At 39.3% G+C, this 21,049-nt stretch overlaps 1 protein-coding gene across 6 annotated transcripts in view; it reads left to right on the forward strand.

The window, feature by feature from the left end:
- LOC124182530 (nephrin) overlaps nt 1–21,049 on the forward strand; it is a 194,816-nt gene that overhangs the window by 167,621 nt on the left and 6,146 nt on the right. Inside the window, exons 4-17 of one of the 6 annotated variants that reach the window (XM_046569942.1) lie at nt 8,686–8,874; nt 10,357–10,536; nt 11,656–11,946; nt 12,444–12,743; nt 12,996–13,132; nt 13,566–13,719; nt 14,082–14,384; nt 14,540–14,815; nt 14,944–15,234; nt 15,317–15,495; nt 15,881–16,301; nt 17,228–17,380; nt 17,990–18,117; nt 19,065–19,266. In XM_046569942.1, coding sequence (XP_046425898.1) covers nt 8,686–8,874; nt 10,357–10,536; nt 11,656–11,946; nt 12,444–12,743; nt 12,996–13,132; nt 13,566–13,719; nt 14,082–14,384; nt 14,540–14,815; nt 14,944–15,234; nt 15,317–15,495; nt 15,881–16,301; nt 17,228–17,380; nt 17,990–18,117; nt 19,065–19,266 — 3,204 coding nt within the window. Of the gene's footprint in view, nt 1–8,685; nt 8,875–10,356; nt 10,537–11,655; nt 11,947–12,443; nt 12,744–12,995; nt 13,133–13,565; nt 13,720–14,081; nt 14,385–14,539; nt 14,816–14,943; nt 15,235–15,316; nt 15,496–15,880; nt 16,302–17,227; nt 17,381–17,428; nt 17,585–17,989; nt 18,166–19,064; nt 19,310–21,049 lie in introns of those variants that run through there. The other 5 variants (XM_046569940.1, XM_046569941.1, XM_046569943.1 and 2 more) reach the window with 5 other exon arrangements.

Here is a 21,049-nt window from a genome sequence, read left to right on the forward strand (position 1 = left end):
AACAACCTGCTGGAAAACCGCACCTATAAAAGTATAACGTACCTATACTCTACGTGTTACGTAGAAACGTGCAAGGATAAAGGATACGTTTCTTTTTGTATGTTTATATATTTTTTATTTTTATTATTTTCCCGTTTCTTTCTCTAGCCAAAAGCTTTTTACTCGCTGCAACTCAGCTCACAATCGACGCCTGCGTTGCTGCTGCCGCTGCTGCCGCTACTACTAGGTACTTGAAAAGAAAGTCTTTTTTACTCTCCGCACATGCGATACAGACGTTTCAACAGCTTCAACGATCCCTGTTGTATATAATAATACGAGAACCGTTATAAACAACGTTACAGTAGCGGAATTTTACCAAATTACAACACACGCGAGTACAAAAATTGAATTGATCGCAAATGGACGTTCCAAAGTTGAAAAAGTCGTCTTTTTGGGGAGGGGGGAGGGTTTGGAATTATAAATATCGAGAATTTATTCTTTTTAATTACCTCAATCAATCCGTACAATTTCTTCGAATATCTATTTTTTTCAACAAGTATTCTTCGAATGAAATGTATGATCCCTTTGATAAAACTGAAGTCGACTAACTTCAGTTTCACTTTTTGAAACCCTGATCTCAACATCTTCGCTGCTATTGATTTTTTCACCAGACTCTCCAACTGATGAATCCTTGACAGGGCACGTGATAAAAAATTTCAATACGATCAAATTCGGACTAGAATTAACAGGGAAAAAATAATGAACACGATGACAATTAATTCCTACGAAAAGTGGCAAAAGTGTGCGAAACGACGAGATTAAGATCAATGTAATCCCAGCATTCCTTACAGGCATAACGCAAAAAATTTCAAGCAGCCAAGGCTCGTGTTCTTGTCTGGTTAAGAGGGAGGGGTAGTTTTGTAGCAGCGGTAGTTTACAGGATAAAGTCTTAGCCACGAATCCGAGCAGGTAAAAAGTATGCCGAAATAAAGAAATTTACATTTCATACATTGTGGTAATTGTAAAAAGAAAAAAAGAAAGGAGGGGACAGAAAGAAAAAGGCGAACGAAGAATGCCGAGGAACAATCTTAATACACACATAAACCCCTTGGTCTTCGCATAGCAAATTCAACCCCGAGAAAAATCGCAATATGTTCCTGCCCCACGCGCATATTTATTATAGCTACCACTGCGTCGTACAGAGATCTTTTCAAATTCCTCTCGAAAAAGAAATACGTGGGTGTATTGTACCGATTTTTTTTTTTCTTCACATCTCCGTTCCTTCCAAAGTTATGAATTTCCCCTTCTCGCTTACGCAATATGTATATGCAGTTATTATGCGCACTTTTACGCGCGTGTATCCATCGTCAGTTTCTTTCGAATCGCTCTTTTCTTTATTCATTCTGTTCTACCGCCCACTTTGCCGAAAGAATAGACAACTTGGAATCAAGAATCTCCGGATCAACTCTTCGAGTTTAACATATGTATTTTTGGTAACTTACATTCTCCTCCATTATCTTAGTCAGTAAAAAGATACGAAATATCTGCAATCGTGATAGCGAAAAAACCTGTACCGATGACGAAATAAAGATTTTTTTTTTTTGATTTTACTGAAAAATCGATGTCATTCATTTAGTATCAAAATACAGAAAGTCCGAAACTGGAGACTGATAATAATTAGCGACATGCCTGGCGTGTTAGGGATAATTACGGTAACAACGTTAATAATAATGGACCTCGTGTCATTGCGTTGTCAGTGTGAGGTATGCAAGGGATGAAATTATCAGTTACAACAGCGTTCCATGTACCGCGTACACGTATGCAACGTGAAGTAGGCGGCATGGCGGTTAGCCGGGCATTATCTGATCAGGTCAGGCATTCGTGTATTCGTAGTTCATGGGTTAAAATTCCGAGTGTGTAATACGGGCACAGGCCTAAGTTTTGGCTCATTATATACGGAATGAGTAGCTAACGGTCGAATTGTCCAACGCGCATGCGCTAAAATTCTAGGTCAGGACTACCAACATTTTTGAGGTTACATACATCGCGGCGACCTGTCATCTGAACCTGTGACGGTTGGTCAACCTGCCAACGCGACGCGACTGCTTTTCCTTGAGAAATTTAGCGCATGCGCGTTAGACTATTCGACCGTTAGTTACCACTCATTTCTATTCTTATTGTCAGCTAATCACTCTGTACGGGTAAAGTCGAGTGACGCGTAATGACCGAGGGGAAAGGAAAACCCGCTCAGTGTGGGCTAATCATCAACCATACCCAACGGAAACAAGAGTACGATGGAATCGAGCTATTAACAGTCTCGTAAATGTTGTTTAAACCTTGACCCGTTTATCATCGCAACAAACACATGCCACGGTCTTCCTTTGTTACCGTGACGCGTAATGTGGTACTCTTTTAATCATTATCATCATCCTCGCCAATTTCAATGTTATCCTCACCTATATGACCATTACCGTTATTATTTTTGTCCCCGTTGTCGTCGTTTCCCTGTTATTTTTCTACACCCTGTGTCTAATTACTCGAGTATAATAAAAAGTTTTCGAGGCTACAGCCACCGGGTGCGGGAATTAGCTAAGGCGTAGCTTTTCTCCGCGATGTATACAGGTATTTACATACCTATGTATATCCTATATACATTGCATGTATGTACGCACATACGTGTATGCAGGTGTATACAGAAGGAGCAAAAAAACAGGGTGGAAAAGGTAGGACGGAAATGGGGATGAAATGCCCCATTCGAGTGAGTGAAAGTAAAATCCTGAAATCCCGATTTAAGTGTATACGTATAATACAGGGCGTTCCGGGTTAATGATTTCGACCGATTTCGACTCCGCGATTCGTATACCGGCAAAGTTCTTCAAGCTGTTGAAGTTAATTTTGCAATTATATTCGCCTAACGATTCTTTGAGATGTTTAATTAACGCGTTTAGCATTAGGTGCACGGTGAACTTTGGGGAAAATCGAATATTAGGTGAAAGCGATTTATGATTGTCGAACGGCACGGAATTCAACTACGGGTGGACACCGTATGTCACTGAATACTAGAGCCAGTCTCGCGACAAAAACAAAGTTAGAAATTATTGCAGTTATAAATATTTCCGCCGTTGAATTGCTTCCTCAAAAACAATAATTGTTTTCAGCACCATTTCCGATTACAATTCCGGCTAAATTCTAACTTGAAATTTCAATTCTTACATCTAAATAACATTTTTGTTTTTTTTTAATACGTCACCGAAACGTCGATCCAACTCGACCGATAAACAGAGAACGTTAAATTTGTAACGGTATTGGTTTTTTTCTGTTTTTTTATTTTTTTTTTTTATTTTTTTTTTTTTGCAAAGTCGTATTTCGTTACTCGACGTTTATATTACGATCGTAATATAACGCGTGTGTTGAATGAGCATGAATTTTAGAACGATCCTTCTGGGAAATGAAAAACCCGTTGAAATAAAGAAACTTCTTCCCAAGATTCTGTGTAGTACAAAATTTATAACGTGGTGGAGAAAATTGCCGCAAGCTTTTACAGAACTTTCGGAGACGTTCGCTTAAATTTTCTTACCCTAGATACAGTGAATTTATTTATTCATGCGTCTACTTTTTATTCTGTATTTTTTTTTTTTTTCCCCATCGGTGTCAGCCATTTTTGTTTTTCCCGAGAGGTGAGATTCGTTGTAACCTCTACGTATAAAGTGTGAAAAGATAGAGACCCAGGCTCGCCACTCAGGTACACACACGGCCGCTCTTTTTATCCCGAAGACTAATTCCGAAAAGCAGTAACGGCAGCCGCCGTCAGGAAATTTGAGCTTTTTAGACTGAAAGCTTCGCCTTCCGCGCCTTTGCCAGTATACGTCCTGCAGCCGAGGAGAGAAGGAGATATTTATCGTAAGGATGAGTGCGCTCGTCGCCCCGCGGTCGTTGGTCCGTGAATATTGCCAAGGAAGTTGCCTACCCCTAACTCATAGAACGGCGGATAGAGAGACGGAGCTGGAGGATTTCCTTCTTGGTTTCAAACCCCCGCTTTTACTCCCTGACGTCTATTCCTCTTATGCTTACGCGGGTTATACGGTCGCCCATACGCAACACGAAATCGCTCCTCAGATTTCTAATTTGTGTGAAAAAAAACCCCTACGAAACATCGTGGCTGGACAAGTTGCCTTTCTTCACTCGTGATTTTAAAAATTTGGAACTTTAGAGAAGTGCGGAAAAACAAGAATAAACCATCGCGGTTGAGAAAAAATTCAATCTTTTCGTACGCACATAAATAGTAGGCTATATTTTTAAACAAGCTTTTCCTATTCTTTTTATTTATTTCACAAACGATAACTGTCGCAAATATTATGTAATTTGCAACAGAATTTTACTGTTTTCCTGCTTCAGCCTGCTGATAATTAAATTCAGTCTCGTTGCAATTGAAGAAACAAAAGAAAATCAATGACAAAATTATTCTTCCCTGTCCTAGCTGCCAAATTTAGCAGCGAAACCTTGCCAACTTTTTGGAATTAGGAAAATGCAGTTCAGTATTATCCTCATAATTGTCTAAGAGTATCGGGGGTTCAAGGCGTTTCACAAAATTTTTGAAAGAAAATTGAAAAAAAAACAATTTCTGAAAATCAAAAAATGATTGCGTTTTTTTTTTTAAATAAGTATATAAACTGGGGAAAATACATTCGATTGTGTAGAAAAAGTACAGGTTTGTCGATTCAACATTGAGAATTGATTAATTTCCGGTAAACCCGGAAGTTCAAATTAAACGGGACATGGCAGTTTTTCATACCCATCAAAAAATGAAATCCTGTAAGTTTCAAATTTACTTCATCCTGCTGTTTTCGAGATAATCGCGGAACTTTGTCGGACAGACTTGACATTTTTCTAAAAACCTGTGTTTCGAATTCTAGAAGAAAAACGTAAAGATTCGTTCAAATTATAAAAAGTGTTTTTCAACCGAAACCAATAATTTTCTTACAGCAGCAAAGGTGATGCAAAGTAAAAATAAAAAAATGTACAAAAATATGTCAAACTCAACTATATTTATACAGCCAAAATTACTGCTAAACAGTTTATATATTAAAAGAGTTCAGACGCACGATTCCCGGCTTTAATTTTAAATTAATATCCGCAGTACTCTCCTTTACCCCTCTCCATTTTCCATCCCTGTGACTTATAAACTTTTGAAATCCGTCCAGCGTTAATTCCCAACCTCGTCAGCGTCTGAATGCCACTTCAGTTCCTCGATAAGTGTAGAGCAAAGACCAGACTTCTCTCATCTCTTCTCTTATTCTCTCGGTTCCGACACCCGGTCTGCACCCCTGAGGAATATTTATTGAGCTACTTTCGTCCTCTTTTTGGTCCGATACCGTCTGCAGGAATGAAAATGGACAGAAAATCCTTTACCTGTGCACCCCTCCACTTTCTCTATGAACCCTCGTATCTACATTTCGCCCCGCCATCCTCGAATAAAACAGACAAGAAAACTAAAGAAAAGAAAAGGGAAAAAAGAAGTTCCGGGCAAAAAAAAGGGGGGGGGGGGGTGGGAGAACGTAACCGAAAAAGAAAAATGAAAAACGGGACACGAACAGACGTCAGAATTTTCGCTGACTGGTTAAAAAGTTCCCCTCTCTAGCGGGTGTAACTCGCAGCTTGATGTCGGGAATTTTTAAATTAATCCGAATCTCGCATCGCACGGCACCGCTGCGCATCCCCCTCTTCCACCTTTCTCCACTCTTTTTTCCAACCCTCTACACGGTTTACGGTACTTATACTCAACTCACCAGCAGAAATTCGATTCGAACTCAATATTAGCCACCTGCATGGATATAGTCCTCGAAAGTTCGCCAGGTTGAATTACAACGTAGGGAATGATGCACGTGTACATATACACTGAGGTATTTGTGGTTTGCAATTTGATTTTTTTTTTCATCCTGTTTTTTTAATTTTTTAAAAATTTTTTTTTTTGTTTTACGTAAAACAGTTTGTTCACGAATGTACTCTTCGCAAAGTCGAAGCATTTGTTAATATGTTACACTAAAACGGAGAGTAAGTAAACATCCGTTTGTCTTGCCTTTTTTTTTTTTTTTTTTAGACAGTTTTTTGAAATTTTCGCAATCCCGAAGTGAAAATGTATAAACTGGCGAACCATGTTTACGGTGGATTCTTCCTAGCGTAAAACGAGTGATCGAAAATTTTACTTCGAATATTTTACCCGGAAAGTATTCTTCCTCACTTGATTCTGGACAGGGTTGTAATATTGACCTTTGGTCAATTAACCACAGATTGAAATTTCAAATTTGAGTGTTGGACTTGTTCTTACACCAATATACGTGTAATTGTATGTGTATATTTATGTACAAGTTTGTCTAACTTTCCAGGCTGAATAATTAGGTTGAGCAAACTGCCTTAATGGCGCGCGTGTGTGTGTGTGTCCAATGCCTCTGTCCTTCTTTTTCCGTTTTCTCTTTTTTTTTCTGTTTCTTTCTCCTCTACTTCTCCCGCACTCTTTTCGTTCGCGGCATATTTAATCGTAGTCCAACAGTGTCATTGCTCCGTTTTCAAATATGAATTGAGTCCTGAGGGAATCCCGGTGGCATGAGCAAACCTTCTACTCCTTTTCTCTTCCTCTCTTGCTCACCTTCTCTCTTCCTCGCACTCTCGCTTGTATGACTATACCTATAATCGACCTTTGCCTGTCGTCAATCCGGTAGTTTTTCTCTACAGTGTGAATTCAGCTCGTTAGGTATCAAAGGGTCTTCGATTAATCAACCCTCTCACTTAGTGGCTGAATTACTCGCATATCGAGTAGATTCATCTATTATGACATGTCGTTGGTTCCCACCGTACACGCCTCGAGCTATTTGCCCCGATCAAATAACCCGCTTGACTTCGAAACGTTATATGTACCAACTACCATTCATATAACTCGGGTTACTTTTACCCTGCTGGTCTGCCTTCTGTAGGATTATTTGGAAATAATTATAATCGATTGGGAAACGGATTCGCCAACACTCCGCCCGAATTTTGACTCGTTACGGGCTCTGTTGATCAGTCCAAAGATGAATTCAGGGGGCTTAAAATTTGGGGGCTAGTTAGCTGAAGTACTTTGCGAACCGACGTGGGTAAAATTATTTTGCTACCTTAAAACCCCCTCCGCGTTTTCTCCTTTTCCTTTAGCTTATAAGCTCGTCAAGCGGCCCATCGTCAATACGTATATAGGTATAAGTCTTTCGTAAAGAATTGAAACGATCTTAAGAAAAGTATGAAAATTATAAGAGAATGATTTTAAAATCAGTATCCATCATATCAGGGATACGCTATCTAGGGGCAGTGAATGTAATTAATGTGTACTCAAACAAAACCGTATCTAATTATAAAAGTTCTTTTCATGTTATATTTTTTAATATACATCAACTCATTGCAACGAAATAAAACTCGTCAAAAAAGTTTTAAAAACTTTTCACCGCTTTTGATATTCGCATTATATACGCGGAACGATCAGCTGATTGCCGTGTCCGACGCCATATTGCTCAGTCGCGCCCCGCACGTCTTTGAATCCGCTAACGAGACGTAGCAAGCGATGAAGATAAATGTATAAGAAATTCAACAGCAAGAAGAGAAAAAGTCTGAAAATTTCAATTAGCTCTATATAATATGTATGCGTAGGGAAAAAATTGCTAACGAGTTTTTCGCCGGCCAATTCTTCGCTGTCATCTTAATGTAGCGCTGGGCCAGATGTTGGCGTTGATTAATTAAGAAATTTAGTCAATGGTGAAAATTAGCAGGGAAGTGTCGTTAAGAGTTTAAAAAGTTTCATCAAAGATGCAGTGCCAACCCACCTTCCTTTTCCTTGTTCCCAAATGCCAGCACCCTGCAGGACAAACAAGGGCTACGCTGCTCTCCGCAAACTGATATTTTCGCCTGTAAAATTTCACTCAACTATTGTTATACCCTGTCCAATTATTTGCCCACATCTTGCCTCGTCTTTTCTTGTCTTTGTTGCGCGATTACGTATACCCCGGACAAAGAGGCATCCAGGATGAATGAGAATGCCCAAAGTCATCCGAAAGATGTCTGCATAATCCCTAACTTATGGGTTCGAGGCTAATTAAGGTGTCTGGGTAAAGTCTGCCTCGTAGTAGGTAACTACAACGGTTAATTGTCAGTGGGATCGTAACACGATCCTGTGTAACGTAAATTTCAATACATAGTTATAGTCGCGTTATCGTAGGGAATGAAAAAGGAGCAAATACGATATTACAATGAACGGAAGCTTGATTAATAATTACACTCAATAATTTAGCGGAATCTATTTCGCCGAGGCGGATCCTAACCGCACAGGGAAGGAAGATTGAATCCAATTTCGTTGCGCAAACTACCACCGAGCGAAAACATCATTATTCTACGAGCACGCCGGTGTTTGGTTCGGTTATATCCTCCGCTGTATGGTATAGAATAGAGGCGACCTATAGAGGCGTTGATAAGCCGTCCAATAGTTGCCAAAGCATGTCCCAACAAATATCAACAACTCCAATTGCCTTGCAAATTGTTTCCAAGCGTACTTAGTTGTTGATGTTTATACCATACGCGGTGGTGATTCCGTAGTCTGCGGTGCTCGGGGTGTGTGAACAGAGCTAGTGGTAATTTCATAACGATACATTCTAACCGATATATCACACCCTTCTCTTATCGTTGTTTCAGCACCGCCGATAAAGGTAGAGATCAGCAACTACCAGGATCACGCAAAAATCGAGGCAAAGGTCGGCCAGTCCTACCAGCTCCATTGTTCCGTGAGGTTGGCCAAACCAGCCGCAACGATAGTTTGGTACCGAGGAAACGTTGAAGTCAAGGGCGGGGCGTCCGACATCGAGTCGATACCAACCGAGGATGGTGAGTTTCGTCAGAGACCAATCTTCGGCTCTTGGCCCTTGGCCTTTCGTCTTTTTGACCTTTTAGACCTTTTAATTCTCGAGTCAACGATCGGCCAGCTCTCACCCCTGCGATACTCTATCGTCAATAATTACGATGGCTCTCTTCGCGTCCGTCTGCGAGTGACGAAGAGCGAGGAGTAGCTTTTAAAAGAGTGGACTACATACCAATATCAAGGCGAGTGCCCTTCAACCGGGATGAATTCGGAGACGACGCGACACTTTTCAACGTTCAACGCTGACGATTCGTTTCAATTTTCTCTCTTTGCATTTTAGTTTAGCAATTAGACCGGAATGTGATTATACTATGTGACAAGGTATTCAGATATCTTGTTGAACGCGCTCTTCGTTATCGCGACGACGTTGGGAAATTGTAAAATCCGGATAATTATCTTTCCGCAAGTCTTGTTCTACGATAGTTGAATTGATTAAGACCAGACGTCGGACTACGAATTGAGTGAGAAAATACACCCTTAACTCGGTTACGGTACCCACTTTTTCTTACTGTATCTTTTGTCATTAACCAGATTGTTGGATCATCAGGGAAATTATGCAATTACGCAGGGATCCGTTGGAGACCGGTAACTCCAGACTTCTCGGTGTGTGTAAAATTTTTAACTACACTTGAATTGCATAAAAACAAGGGAAAATTATTCGTTTCAAATTTGCAAATTCGCTCAGCTCTGAATTTAATATCTCCACGCCCCACCGCTGTCACACGTCGATTACACGCGTTCGTACAAACGCAGAATAAATCGATCTTGATTACATCCCGCGTGTATGACTGTTTGACGTTAATATTGGAGTATATTCGATGGACAGGTTTTTTCGTAAGGTAGCAACGGTATTATTTGAAAGAACGATGAGATTGTTTGATAAATCTTTACGGGGATTAGGATTATGATTTTTATTTTATTTATATATTTTTTTTCTTCTCTTTCCCTTCACGAGTCCGACACTCTGGCCGCTTACGTGCTACTTCTCAAGTAGATCTTGGCAAGTATCAGGTAAGTGTTAAGTCCCCGTCGAAGCCCGGAAGGAATAACATTGATTCTCAATTACCATACGTACACGGAGCTCAGAAGAGGGAAGAAGGAACACTTCCGCCCCTAGGAGTGATACAACCACACCGAACCCGTGCTTCCAGCAAAGACCCCGGAATTATGGGAGACTCTGATTATATTCCGGGTGGTAATTCCGAAATCCTAATTGATAAACGAGCTCATAAACCGCTATTTAATCGCTTACACGAGATGAAACCACGCGCAATCGGTAGACCGTGACAACTTTTTTCCTACCTCCTCCCAAGTAGGTACCCATAACGTCTTGTGATTTTCCCATCAGCCAGTGTAGGTGACACGACTGGTATTCAGCTGACAACCTACGGTACAACAATTTCGCCAATTTTATGTTGCTGACAAATATAAACGGCAACGTTTTTCAGACAAAGAAATGCCGAAGGCAGGTGAATCCAGGAAGAAACTGTTGAAGTACGACACCCACGGCTCAATTACAATCGTCCCGACAGCCGACGACGATGAAACCGACTACACCTGCGAAGCCAGACACCCGGCCATCCCGGTCGACATGCCTATGCGAGCCACAATAAAACTGTCTGTCCTTTGTGAGTATTGTCTGCTTTCCTTCCCTTTGTATGGTGTCAATGATAATAGGAAACGGTACGTTGTGTCAAACCCATTAGATGCTCCGAGTCCCGGAGCCCAACTCAGCTGACGTTGCTAACTACGAATAGCGAACAATACTCCGCAGTGTATCGGTGTGTTCGAAACAATGCGAGAAGAACCTTTTCAAATCCTGCAACTCGACGTCGTGTCAAATTAGCTCCTTTTGCCGTCAAATATTCGCGAAAGATTTCTGCTCTCGTTTTTATTTTACCCCATTCATCATTCCGGATGCTTGAATGTGAAAAGCAATTGGAAAATACGTGGAACAGGGGGTCGAGTCGGGAAATGCCACGTTGTGAGGTAGATGAAGGAAAAACGAAAAACAAAAAAAAAAAAAAAACACGCTTAACAGCCTGAAAATGAGTCTCGTTTTTTCAAAAGACCCTATATTCCGATCAAATACGAGAGAATTATATCGGGTCTCTTCAAATAAAGAAACATGCCGATACACTCTCCTTTTACACACACACACACGCACACACCAAGAAGACCTTTCACCTTTAATGCCTGGTAATGAAACATCATCCCGTATTCATGTAACATACAACAGAGGCAGCGAGATGAAAATTTGTCATCACCCCATGTCCAAGAAGAGCGTGTACAAACTGGTTTAAACGTTCTTTCCTTCGATAATACCTAATGACAGGTGTTTTATGCAATACCTTTGATAACACAACTTGGATTCTCCTCGTAGTGGAGAATACTTCTTCATCATTGACGATTGTAGCATGAGTTAATTAATGCATGTCATGGACTCTACGTATCGATGCATCTTAACAACGGACAAGGTCCATGGTTTTTTTTTCTTCTCTTTTACGAATTAAATTGAAACCAACCTGCACGTCTGTCACGGAGTATAATTGGTACGACTCGCAAACGCGAATGAACAAGAAGGAATGTATACAATAGTCGTTATCCTCGGAGTGTAAACAAGGGTTTGTCAATGGCGATTGAAAGTGATTGTGAAATATAATTGCGATGTAAAAAAAAAAAATGTCTATAAAGTAAAGAGAAGGAAAAAATGATTCAATGCTTTTTCTCCTTTTGACGATCTTCAGATCCTCCGGGTCAGCCTTACATCGAGGGCTATACGGAGGGTGAGACAGTGAGACGAGGCCAGCAGGTTGATCTGGTCTGCAGATCGCGAGGCGGAAATCCCCCGGCGCAGGTTGTTTGGTTCAAAAACGACGAGCAAATTCAGACGGTCTACCGCACCGAGGCTTCCTTTTCCGAAAACGTTCTTTCCTTCGAGGCAAAAGCGACAGATAACAAGGCGCGATTCACATGCGAAGTATCAAACATCATGAGCGTCACGCCGCTCAAAGTCCACGTCGACTTGGCTGTTCTTTGTGAGTATCAACGCGCTTTTCCCCTTACATTTCTATGTACATACATTATTCTCCCTCGCAATTGTAGAATTTCAGCTGAGAAATATCTCACCGAAGAAGAGAGAAGGAAAGTGAACTGCATATAAAAAAATATAATAATAATGTTAATAATAATAAATTATACTCGGAAAGAAGTTAAAAAAAAAAAAAATTACCCTGGGTAAAACGTCCGGCACAATTCAAGGGCTAAATTAATTAATAACACTCTGCAGAGCTTCGAGACGGAAAAGTTGGATACGATGCTGAGTAAAGCTTATGAAAAGGGCGCTGTTAAGGTATTTCAAAGCCGTAGTGACGACGTTTTTCGAAAATTAACAGGCCAAAGTGATCTTTCAAAAATTCGAAGGGCTAATTACTTTGCGCTAATGAGAGTTTTTCCTCTTCGCGTTGATTATTTTACATCTTACTCTGTATCTCTAATCTTAGGTAATAATGTTTCCTTTCTTTACGATTACCAGTCGCTCCAACCGGGGCGATAATCACGGGCCCGACGGAGGCGAAGGCAGGTGAAAGGGTGCAGATAACTTGTACGACGGAAAATTCAAATCCTCCAGCCGATATAAAGTGGGTGGTGGCTGGCAGAAACTTTCGCAACAGTACTTCAAGAACGAATCTTGCCAGCCAGGGTGGTTGGATAACTACGTCGGACATAATGTTCAACATAAACCCGGAAGTTCGAAGTATCGTCGTACTTTGTCACGCGCTAAACAACAAATTGGCCGAAAATGTCGTTGGCACGCACACCATCAACGTCATTTGTAAGGAACTTATAGAATCATCCTCATCAACGTCAGCAATTTCATAATCCTCTCATCAAATCTGTTGTGTAGTACAAAAATATGTCGCACTAATGTACGTGCCTATGACCATTGGCATTCAATTCCAGTTGCATGATATTTTAGCGAAAACGTGATCGAAACAGTAATTCCATTTCTAATCGATCCTAATCAAAAGTTCCTCTCCCAAGTGGTGTTTCACTTTTTCTTTTCTCTTTGCCCGTTACGAAACAGATCCTCCTTCCGATATCGTCGTCACTGGTTACGTGGACGGCGACAGTATCGATGCTGGCACAGTTCTGAAACTGTCATGCACAGCAACGGCAGGAAATCCTCCGGCTACCTTAACGTGGTACAAGAATGACAAAAAGGTAAAGAATGGATGTTGTGAAAACGAGTTTTTAATTTTTTTGCTCGCTTCAACTCCTACAGAATGAAATCCTATATAGACGAGGCATTGCAATTGACACGATATGCCTCAGGGGACCGTAGATTGTAATCTGCTAATCTTTTTCGATGAAATTGTACGCATATTAAGTTGTTAATTAATTTCACGCAAGTTTTTAAGCTTTTACTTTATGTTAAATTAATATATACTCAAATATACGATAAGAAATCAATTTAATTAATAATCAGTACGACTTTTCTTCAATCGGCATCTGTCCGATAATGGTTTTTGATATAAACTGAGTATATTTTTGTTTATGAGGTATACGTGTCATAATGTTCTCACGTATCTGTTGATATCATACCAATAATTTTTGCAATTCATCGACTTTACCCCTTCGTCATACATGTTTTCAGGTCAATGGAAACGTGCGGACACGCGACCACGCAGTTTCCAGTGAGCTTACCATGCTTGTTAACGCTTCCGATAACAACGCTAGGATCAGATGCGAGGCCACAAATTCAGCCGTCGAAATACCGCTTATTGGACTGTTACAGCTCAAAGTCAACTGTGAGTTTCATAGTCTTCGATATACTTAATTAGTTTCATCGTTAAACTTGTCAATCTTTTCTTCAACAATTTTTCCCCTTTTTGGGTACAGTTTCAATTCTGTTCCAAAAGTTAAACTGTACGTTTTTGAAAATGCTGCAGAGAAAATAATCCTGGATACCCATAAAATTATAATATGATCATAGATGATATTCTAAAAAATATTCTAGTGTTACTCAATTTTTCCAGTAAATTTTGTCATGAATTTTGTTGAGAAATTGGAAAAATATGTCTAAGAGGAGAATCAACTCTCCATTCACTGCCGCCAATATTGCTTTCATATACTAGCAATAATTATTTTTCTTTTTTACGTTTTTCTACAGTTCCCCCGGATCAAGTGAAAATCACGCGAGTACCAAACGAATTTCGGGCCGGTGAATTAGGTCAACTTATTTGCGAGTCGAGCAGTAGTAACCCACCTGCTGAAATGTCATGGTGGAAACAGGGAATTCCTGTTCCTGAAACTCATAACGATACAAAACCTGGACTACACGGAGGATATCTTTCCTCGGTTGAACTGTCGCTGCAATTGAATGAAAAAATGAACGGTGAAGTGTACACTTGCCAGGCAAGGAACGCTATCTTGCAGAGCGCTGTACACGATGCCACGACACTTACTATTGCATGTAAGTTGAATAAAGTATAGAAAATATATCTTCTTCTGGGTTTTATTCGAACTTCAATGTCTTAGCTCAGATTCGCGGTTTTCATGTTTGACCTTGGAAAAGTTTCATTCCATTCGATTACAAAAGTATTATACGTTTACCTATTTCTCGTACAGATAAACCAATCTTTTCACCGCTGGACCCGAACGAACTCGTCGGAATGGAGGGTGAACCTTTCGTCATATCTGTGTTAGCAGCTGGAAATCCTACAGCAATAACTTACACGTGGACCAGATCTGGTTCACCATTGAGTACAAGCAACAAGAGATTTACAGCTCGAGGTCCGACTCTGAATATAACTAAACTGGAACGTCGCGATGCTGGGACCTACAGATGCGAGGCGATAAACTCAGAGGGATCATCTACTTACGACCTAAATCTGACTGTGCAATGTGAGAATTAACCTTTCTCTTCGGCAAACCAATGCGTTTGTCATTATATTTCGTTCTTCTCCTCGGCTCCGGTCATTCTCGAATATAAATTCTCCTTCGACGACTATCAAACCCGAATACCTCTTTAGTTCCAGCCAAAATTATACGGACTTCCAAATCTGGAGTCGTGTATCCACCCGATTCTGAGGCAAAGCTATGGTGCGAGGTCGACGGCAGTCCAATTGGAGACAGCTACATTACATGGTATAAAGTTGGGTCTAATGTCGATCTCAGTAGAAGATTCCTCACTACTTTCACGAACAAAACTTCATACCTTCATATCATGGAGCCAAGTCGCGAAGACATTGGTGAATATCAGTGTAATGTGAACAATGGAATAAGCAATGTGACATCGAGACCAATTCTGTTCGTCACGAATTGTAAGTTACACAAGCATCTGTATACTGTATCGTAGACTTGGAATTTTTCAATAAGCTTACTTGTTCTGATTCGTCTTTACAGTCAAACCAGAAATAGAAAGCTCACCGTTGACCAGAAAAGCTGCAGCCAACAAGGGAGCCAAAGTTCATTTAACCTGCAAGGCAAGAGGTTCACCGATGCCAAAATTCACGTGGATCTTCAATGGGAGACAACTATTGCCCAATAGGACTGATAATAAATATGACATCGTTCAAACTGAGGTGAGTTAGAAAATAACAAGTACTTTCAATTAGGAGATCTGTGTATCCCAGTTCGCAGGCTCCACGTGAGTTTTTCAGAAATAGTGCTCCTTGACTCGTAACCAAGCGCTGAAATTATCAATAAAGTATTTATTTTCCGAGCTAGGTTGCAAAATTTTATAAGAATTCGCACAAGATTTCAAAAATTTTGGTCAAGTTTCAAAGAGAATTTTGTCGTCAAGGACCGATGTTGACTGTCCACATTTGGAACGTAACAAAATAAGTTTTGGAGAAAATTAAAAATATTACATAAGAATTGTATCTATCAAGCATGTAAAGATTTCCAGAAAATCATTGAATTTTATTAAAATTAATAAATTTTCTGTGAAACTTCACTATATTTCAGCTTACTCAGTTGTCCGCCCAATCAGTGATGACAATATACCACGTGTCTGCGGGTGACTATGGTAAATACGAATGCAAGGCACGTAACAAAGTAGGGAGTGTGACCGAGGAGGTGTTTTTGGATGTAACGTCACCACCAGAACCACCCTCAGAGCTGCGAGTCTACAACGTTACCCACGACACAGTGATTCTTGTATGGAAGAGGGGATTCGACGGCGGTCTTACAACTTCGCACCAAGTCAGGTGGAGACAAGCGTTGGATTACGAAGACAGATATCAATACATCGATGCTTCGCCTGGGCAGGACCACGTCGTAATAACTGGGCTGAACCTCGGTACTTACTACGTATTCAGTATAAAGGCGATCAATGCCAAGGGGCAGAGTGCCTTCCTCCCAGACTTGGTCAAAGTCCAGACGTTGCGTAAGTCACCATCACATTCATTACAAAATTGACAATAATGATAGGAGGCATCAAGTCACTGAACAATTCTCCTTTTCTCTAATACTAGTTAAAGGTATCTAGGTACCAGTAGAGATTACAGTAACATTTCGTAGAATGACATGGAATTTCACGCTGAGAACTACTACATGTGAATTTTCATCCAGGGCTCTTGGTGATAACATAGAAATGACGTTTAACGCTGCTTCAAAATTATATTGTACCTATTGTAAAACGAGGAAGGTTCATTGCATACTTTCGTAAACGCTTATGTGAATAACCAACAGTATCGAATTTCTACCAACGGAAAACTTAACACTAATGGTATCAAAATTCTCCTGTGGGATGCATGATGTTTTATGTCCCAACGTTTCTGCAGCATGATATCAAATTGCAATCCGTTCGTATAATGTATCCATCTATGTCTGTCGCAATCAAATAGTACCGATCCATGCACAATTCGAACATGTCACGGAGTCGGTAGACTAGATAGTGTGCACAGAGTAACAGTGTGATACCGTACTGAAGTTTTACAAGAAGTAGACACTGATAGAAGTTTTATTGAGTATCCATACCCACAATTCTCTCGTTCAGTCTTAAAACGGAATTAGGTGAAGCACTTCTTGTCTACATCCTTTAAATTCTGTTAATTGTAATAATATTTGAAAGAAGTAAAGAAACATTTCTGCTCCAACTGTGTAATACTGATACTCCGCATGTCAGCTCCTGATCAACGTACTGTCGGAAGTAACAAAAATACGAAATAAAAAATTAAATTCAAAGAAACTAATTGAAGAAAGAAAAGAATGACTGTTGCCATAAAAATATCAGAGACTAACAATTAGTAGGGTAATTGTAAGGCTGTGCATGTGTAACGTCTGGGTGATGGGGGATGGGTTGGGTTGCAGGGGAAGCGCCTCCAACCGAGTTGACGGCGAGCGAGACTAACTCTTCCTACATCATCGTCATTATCATCGCTGTATCCGCCTGTGCTTGTCTACTCATTGTCACGCCAATAGTCTATGCTACGTTAGCATCAAAAAAGAAGGCGAATCGCTCTGGTAAATATTACTGTTCACGTTATCCTTCAATTTTTTTTTCTCCTGTAGGACCGAATAATGTGGAGAGTCTCCCAGACGTTCTTGTGGTGCAAGGAGACATCCCGATGAATTATATCTATGCCATCGCAGCTACACTCGTCGTCTTTTTTCTTATTAATCTATTCATCATGTTGTGGTACATTGTGCGAAAGCGAAACAAGGATCGTAAGTTTATAAATTTACTCCACGTGAGATCGAAGTGTAGTTTAGGGCTCTTTTAATCAGTGACAATATTTTCCTGGATTGGTATTATCAAAAAGTGGAGGGAGAGAATTGTTACATGATACCAGTTAATTCTAGATTACAACTTCCTGATTTTTTACTTTATAGTTACTAATCAAGACTACGTTTGCCTAAATTGCCAATTATCCATAGTTTGTGACAATTATCGCTAAGAAAAATTTAGACTATCTTCTCTGTCCGAAAACCATAAATTCTTCAAGGTTTTAGTCACTACCAAACATCACTAGCATTTACATGGAATAGAATCGACGAAGAAATATGACTGATATTCCAAGAACAGGATCGAAATTCATTTATTAATACTTACTTGTGTCGTTCTTTGTGCAGGCATAAACAAATCTCAAACTGCGGATATGTATGCCCCGTCTACTGTTAATGGTGACACGATGACCGGCGAGTTGAGCTCAGTTTCGGATGAGAAGAGTGACGTTAACTTCGATGCAAACGATTACGTGGTCAGTGCGATCAGTCAGTATGTTCTTAGTAACAAGTAATTGCAGAGGGTAGGTTTGAGTTCTTTTAACCCTTTTTCTTTCTACATTTTTCTTTACATACGTATGCTTGCACGATCTAGATACTTCGATCACTTAGTTTTTTCACTTATACTTTTATTGTATACTTTCAATTATGAACGTAACTAATTCCAGTCTACTTAACATTCGAGTTATTTCTATTCTGTTCTCACATTTTTTAGTTCAAACACTTTTTATATTTATCGCGATCTGAGTTTTTAAAGACAATTGTTCACCTTTGAATTAAACCATTCAATAGTTATTACAATTTGTAATTACATTATTATCAATAACATCAAATCGATCTACCTTTATTTCTTTTTTCTTCTAAAGCCATTGTAGTTATTATTGATTTTTCATCTCCTGGGTTATATACTCTCTTTTCAAGATTTAGAAGATGATCAGGTTGTGGGATATTTTAATTCCTGAAACTCTTCAGATTTTCTTCGTTACCTGCTTATACGTATGTCGAATTAAAAAGTAATTGGAGTTAGTATTGATAAAACTTGGAAAACTGCAATTGCTGCCATTTAAAGATGTATTTCCTTGAAAACTTCAAACATCGTGTAGCGTGCAAATATCCATGCCCTCTTGCATTACTTTTTAACAGTGACAGTGATCATGCATTTGTGTAACAAGTTTAGACTAATTTCTGAACGTGAGTTACTGAGGAAAATTTTTCTTTCAGCTTGTTATACAGACTTATGATTATTATTGCATTTAATTTATCTCTTAGATATGTTTCAATCGTTAACTGCAAATACTCTTATCGCTCAGATCACGGCTGTGAGACTAATTCCCAAAAGATTGAGAAAAAATCAATTAATTAAGATAGTCACAAAAAAAAAAGAATGGAACTTATAACGTTTGTGCATTACGATGCGATAAAGCAGGATGAGGGGCGAAAGACGGCGGCGAGTACTTACCTGATAGATCAAACTATACAAGACTTTGGGAAAAACAGCCTGGAAATGCAGGTGCATCACCACAATCAAGGGACTCTGGGTAGGCGAAGCAACCTGCACGCCCACAGCGGTATGCTGGACATGGACTCTCCGCCTCAGCGCACAACGGCTAGTGGGACTCTCTCGGGTGCGTCATCTTCAACAGCTACTCGACTCGAGGCTCTCAATAGGTGCCGATACCTCTGAAGTTTGTCGCTCTTGGTGTCTTCTCGTTTTACTGGCCAGACTCAAGTCAATTGAACTTATATAATCCGTAAAGCACAGTCAATTACACCGAACGCCTTTGTTTAACATCTCAAGATGGACCAAAACTTCCCAAAACTCGATTGCAAAATCATTTACATGAAAACATTTTCATCGGCAAAAGTGTAACGTTATCAAACGAATTCTAACGTTATGAAACTTTCATTAATCATCTCTTTAAATTATTCACCTAGTATCTACTCACTACATCATCCCACACTCATCGTCAATTCATAGGAAATTTATTGATAACGGAAAATTTTCCGAAACATCTTTGTCCATTCATTCACTATTTAACCTGTGCGATTGGGATATCCATGATCAATATTAAAATACGTTGGTAATAATCATATTTGGAAAAAGAATAATAGAGTATACAATATCCCTCTATGCATATACACATACAGATATTTGATTAAAAAAAAAAACCTTTTCATATATCTATACATTTCGTGAGATGCGTGTTATAAATTTTCAGTGTATACAATCGATTGCAACGCATGCTTTATATATTCACATTTCGTTACATTACACTTATACATTTCACCTATGCGTGTATACATAAATATTAACACGCATATGAAATATTATTTTTGCTGCATGATCAGTGACAACTTGAGTCGGCTTTTTTATTACAATATATTCTAGTCTGGCCAGTTCTTTGCGCCGTACCCCCTCCTGAATGCATTGTCGATTAATGTTTCAAAGATTTTTAAGCAATCTCATTACAACATACCGTACCTACACAAGCACATCAAGACACAACTTATACTTACTCACTTGTATCCAATTACATATTGGCTTAAACCAATCGAGCAGCTTGCTTTTTTCAATATACTAATACATAATTATACAATCGTTGAAGTCATGGCGTAGACATAGATGTAAACGAGATGGCTGCAGAGAGCTCTCATGCTTGTGAGGATTGTGCATGTTCTTTTAATTGTTTTAAGTTCACCTGCAATCAATGCTGACATTTAAGTCCAGTTATCGATTACCGATTAAATCCCGAGTGCAAATCGTCTTTTGCAACGAGATCTACCCGGATGGAAATATTCATGCAAAATAATTATCGAAAAGCTTTTCCTTGTTCATATGATTTTCTATGAAAATTAGATTTATTCTCTCACAAATTTTTGGGAGTTTTACATCAGTTTAAGAAAAATCCGTAAGTCAATAGCTAATTCTATCATTCTGTCACAAAATTAATCCGCTTCTTCGAATTTAAAAAAAAATATATCTACAACTTCCAAAAGTGTAGCAAGTTTGACTGGAAACTTGTGAAAAATCCAACATCTTCCAAAATTTTTTAAATAAACTTTTCCATCAGGGATATTAACTGCACCAAAAAATTTAACGGTTATACAATCTCGTTGCGAGGGGAGTATTCAAATCTTAATTGGAAATTGAGACTTTTGTGACAATCTTTGATGTATTTTTTTTTTACAGAGCAAATACCAGTAAACGTCGCTAGAACTGATCCAGATTTCAAAAATTATGGCTAAATACATAGCATAGAAATACAACTATAATAGCAATGTGGGATGATTTAAAACAATTAAATAATTTTGCCGTCATTATCATATACGTACAGCACAATAAATCTGTATTTTTATATTCTACCTATGAGGAATAGGTGAATGGAAAAAGGAACAAGGAAAGGAGAA

Source organism: Neodiprion fabricii, chromosome 5 (genome assembly GCF_021155785.1).
Source record: "Neodiprion fabricii isolate iyNeoFabr1 chromosome 5, iyNeoFabr1.1, whole genome shotgun sequence".
In the NCBI taxonomy this organism is placed as follows: Eukaryota; Metazoa; Arthropoda; class Insecta; order Hymenoptera; family Diprionidae; genus Neodiprion; species Neodiprion fabricii.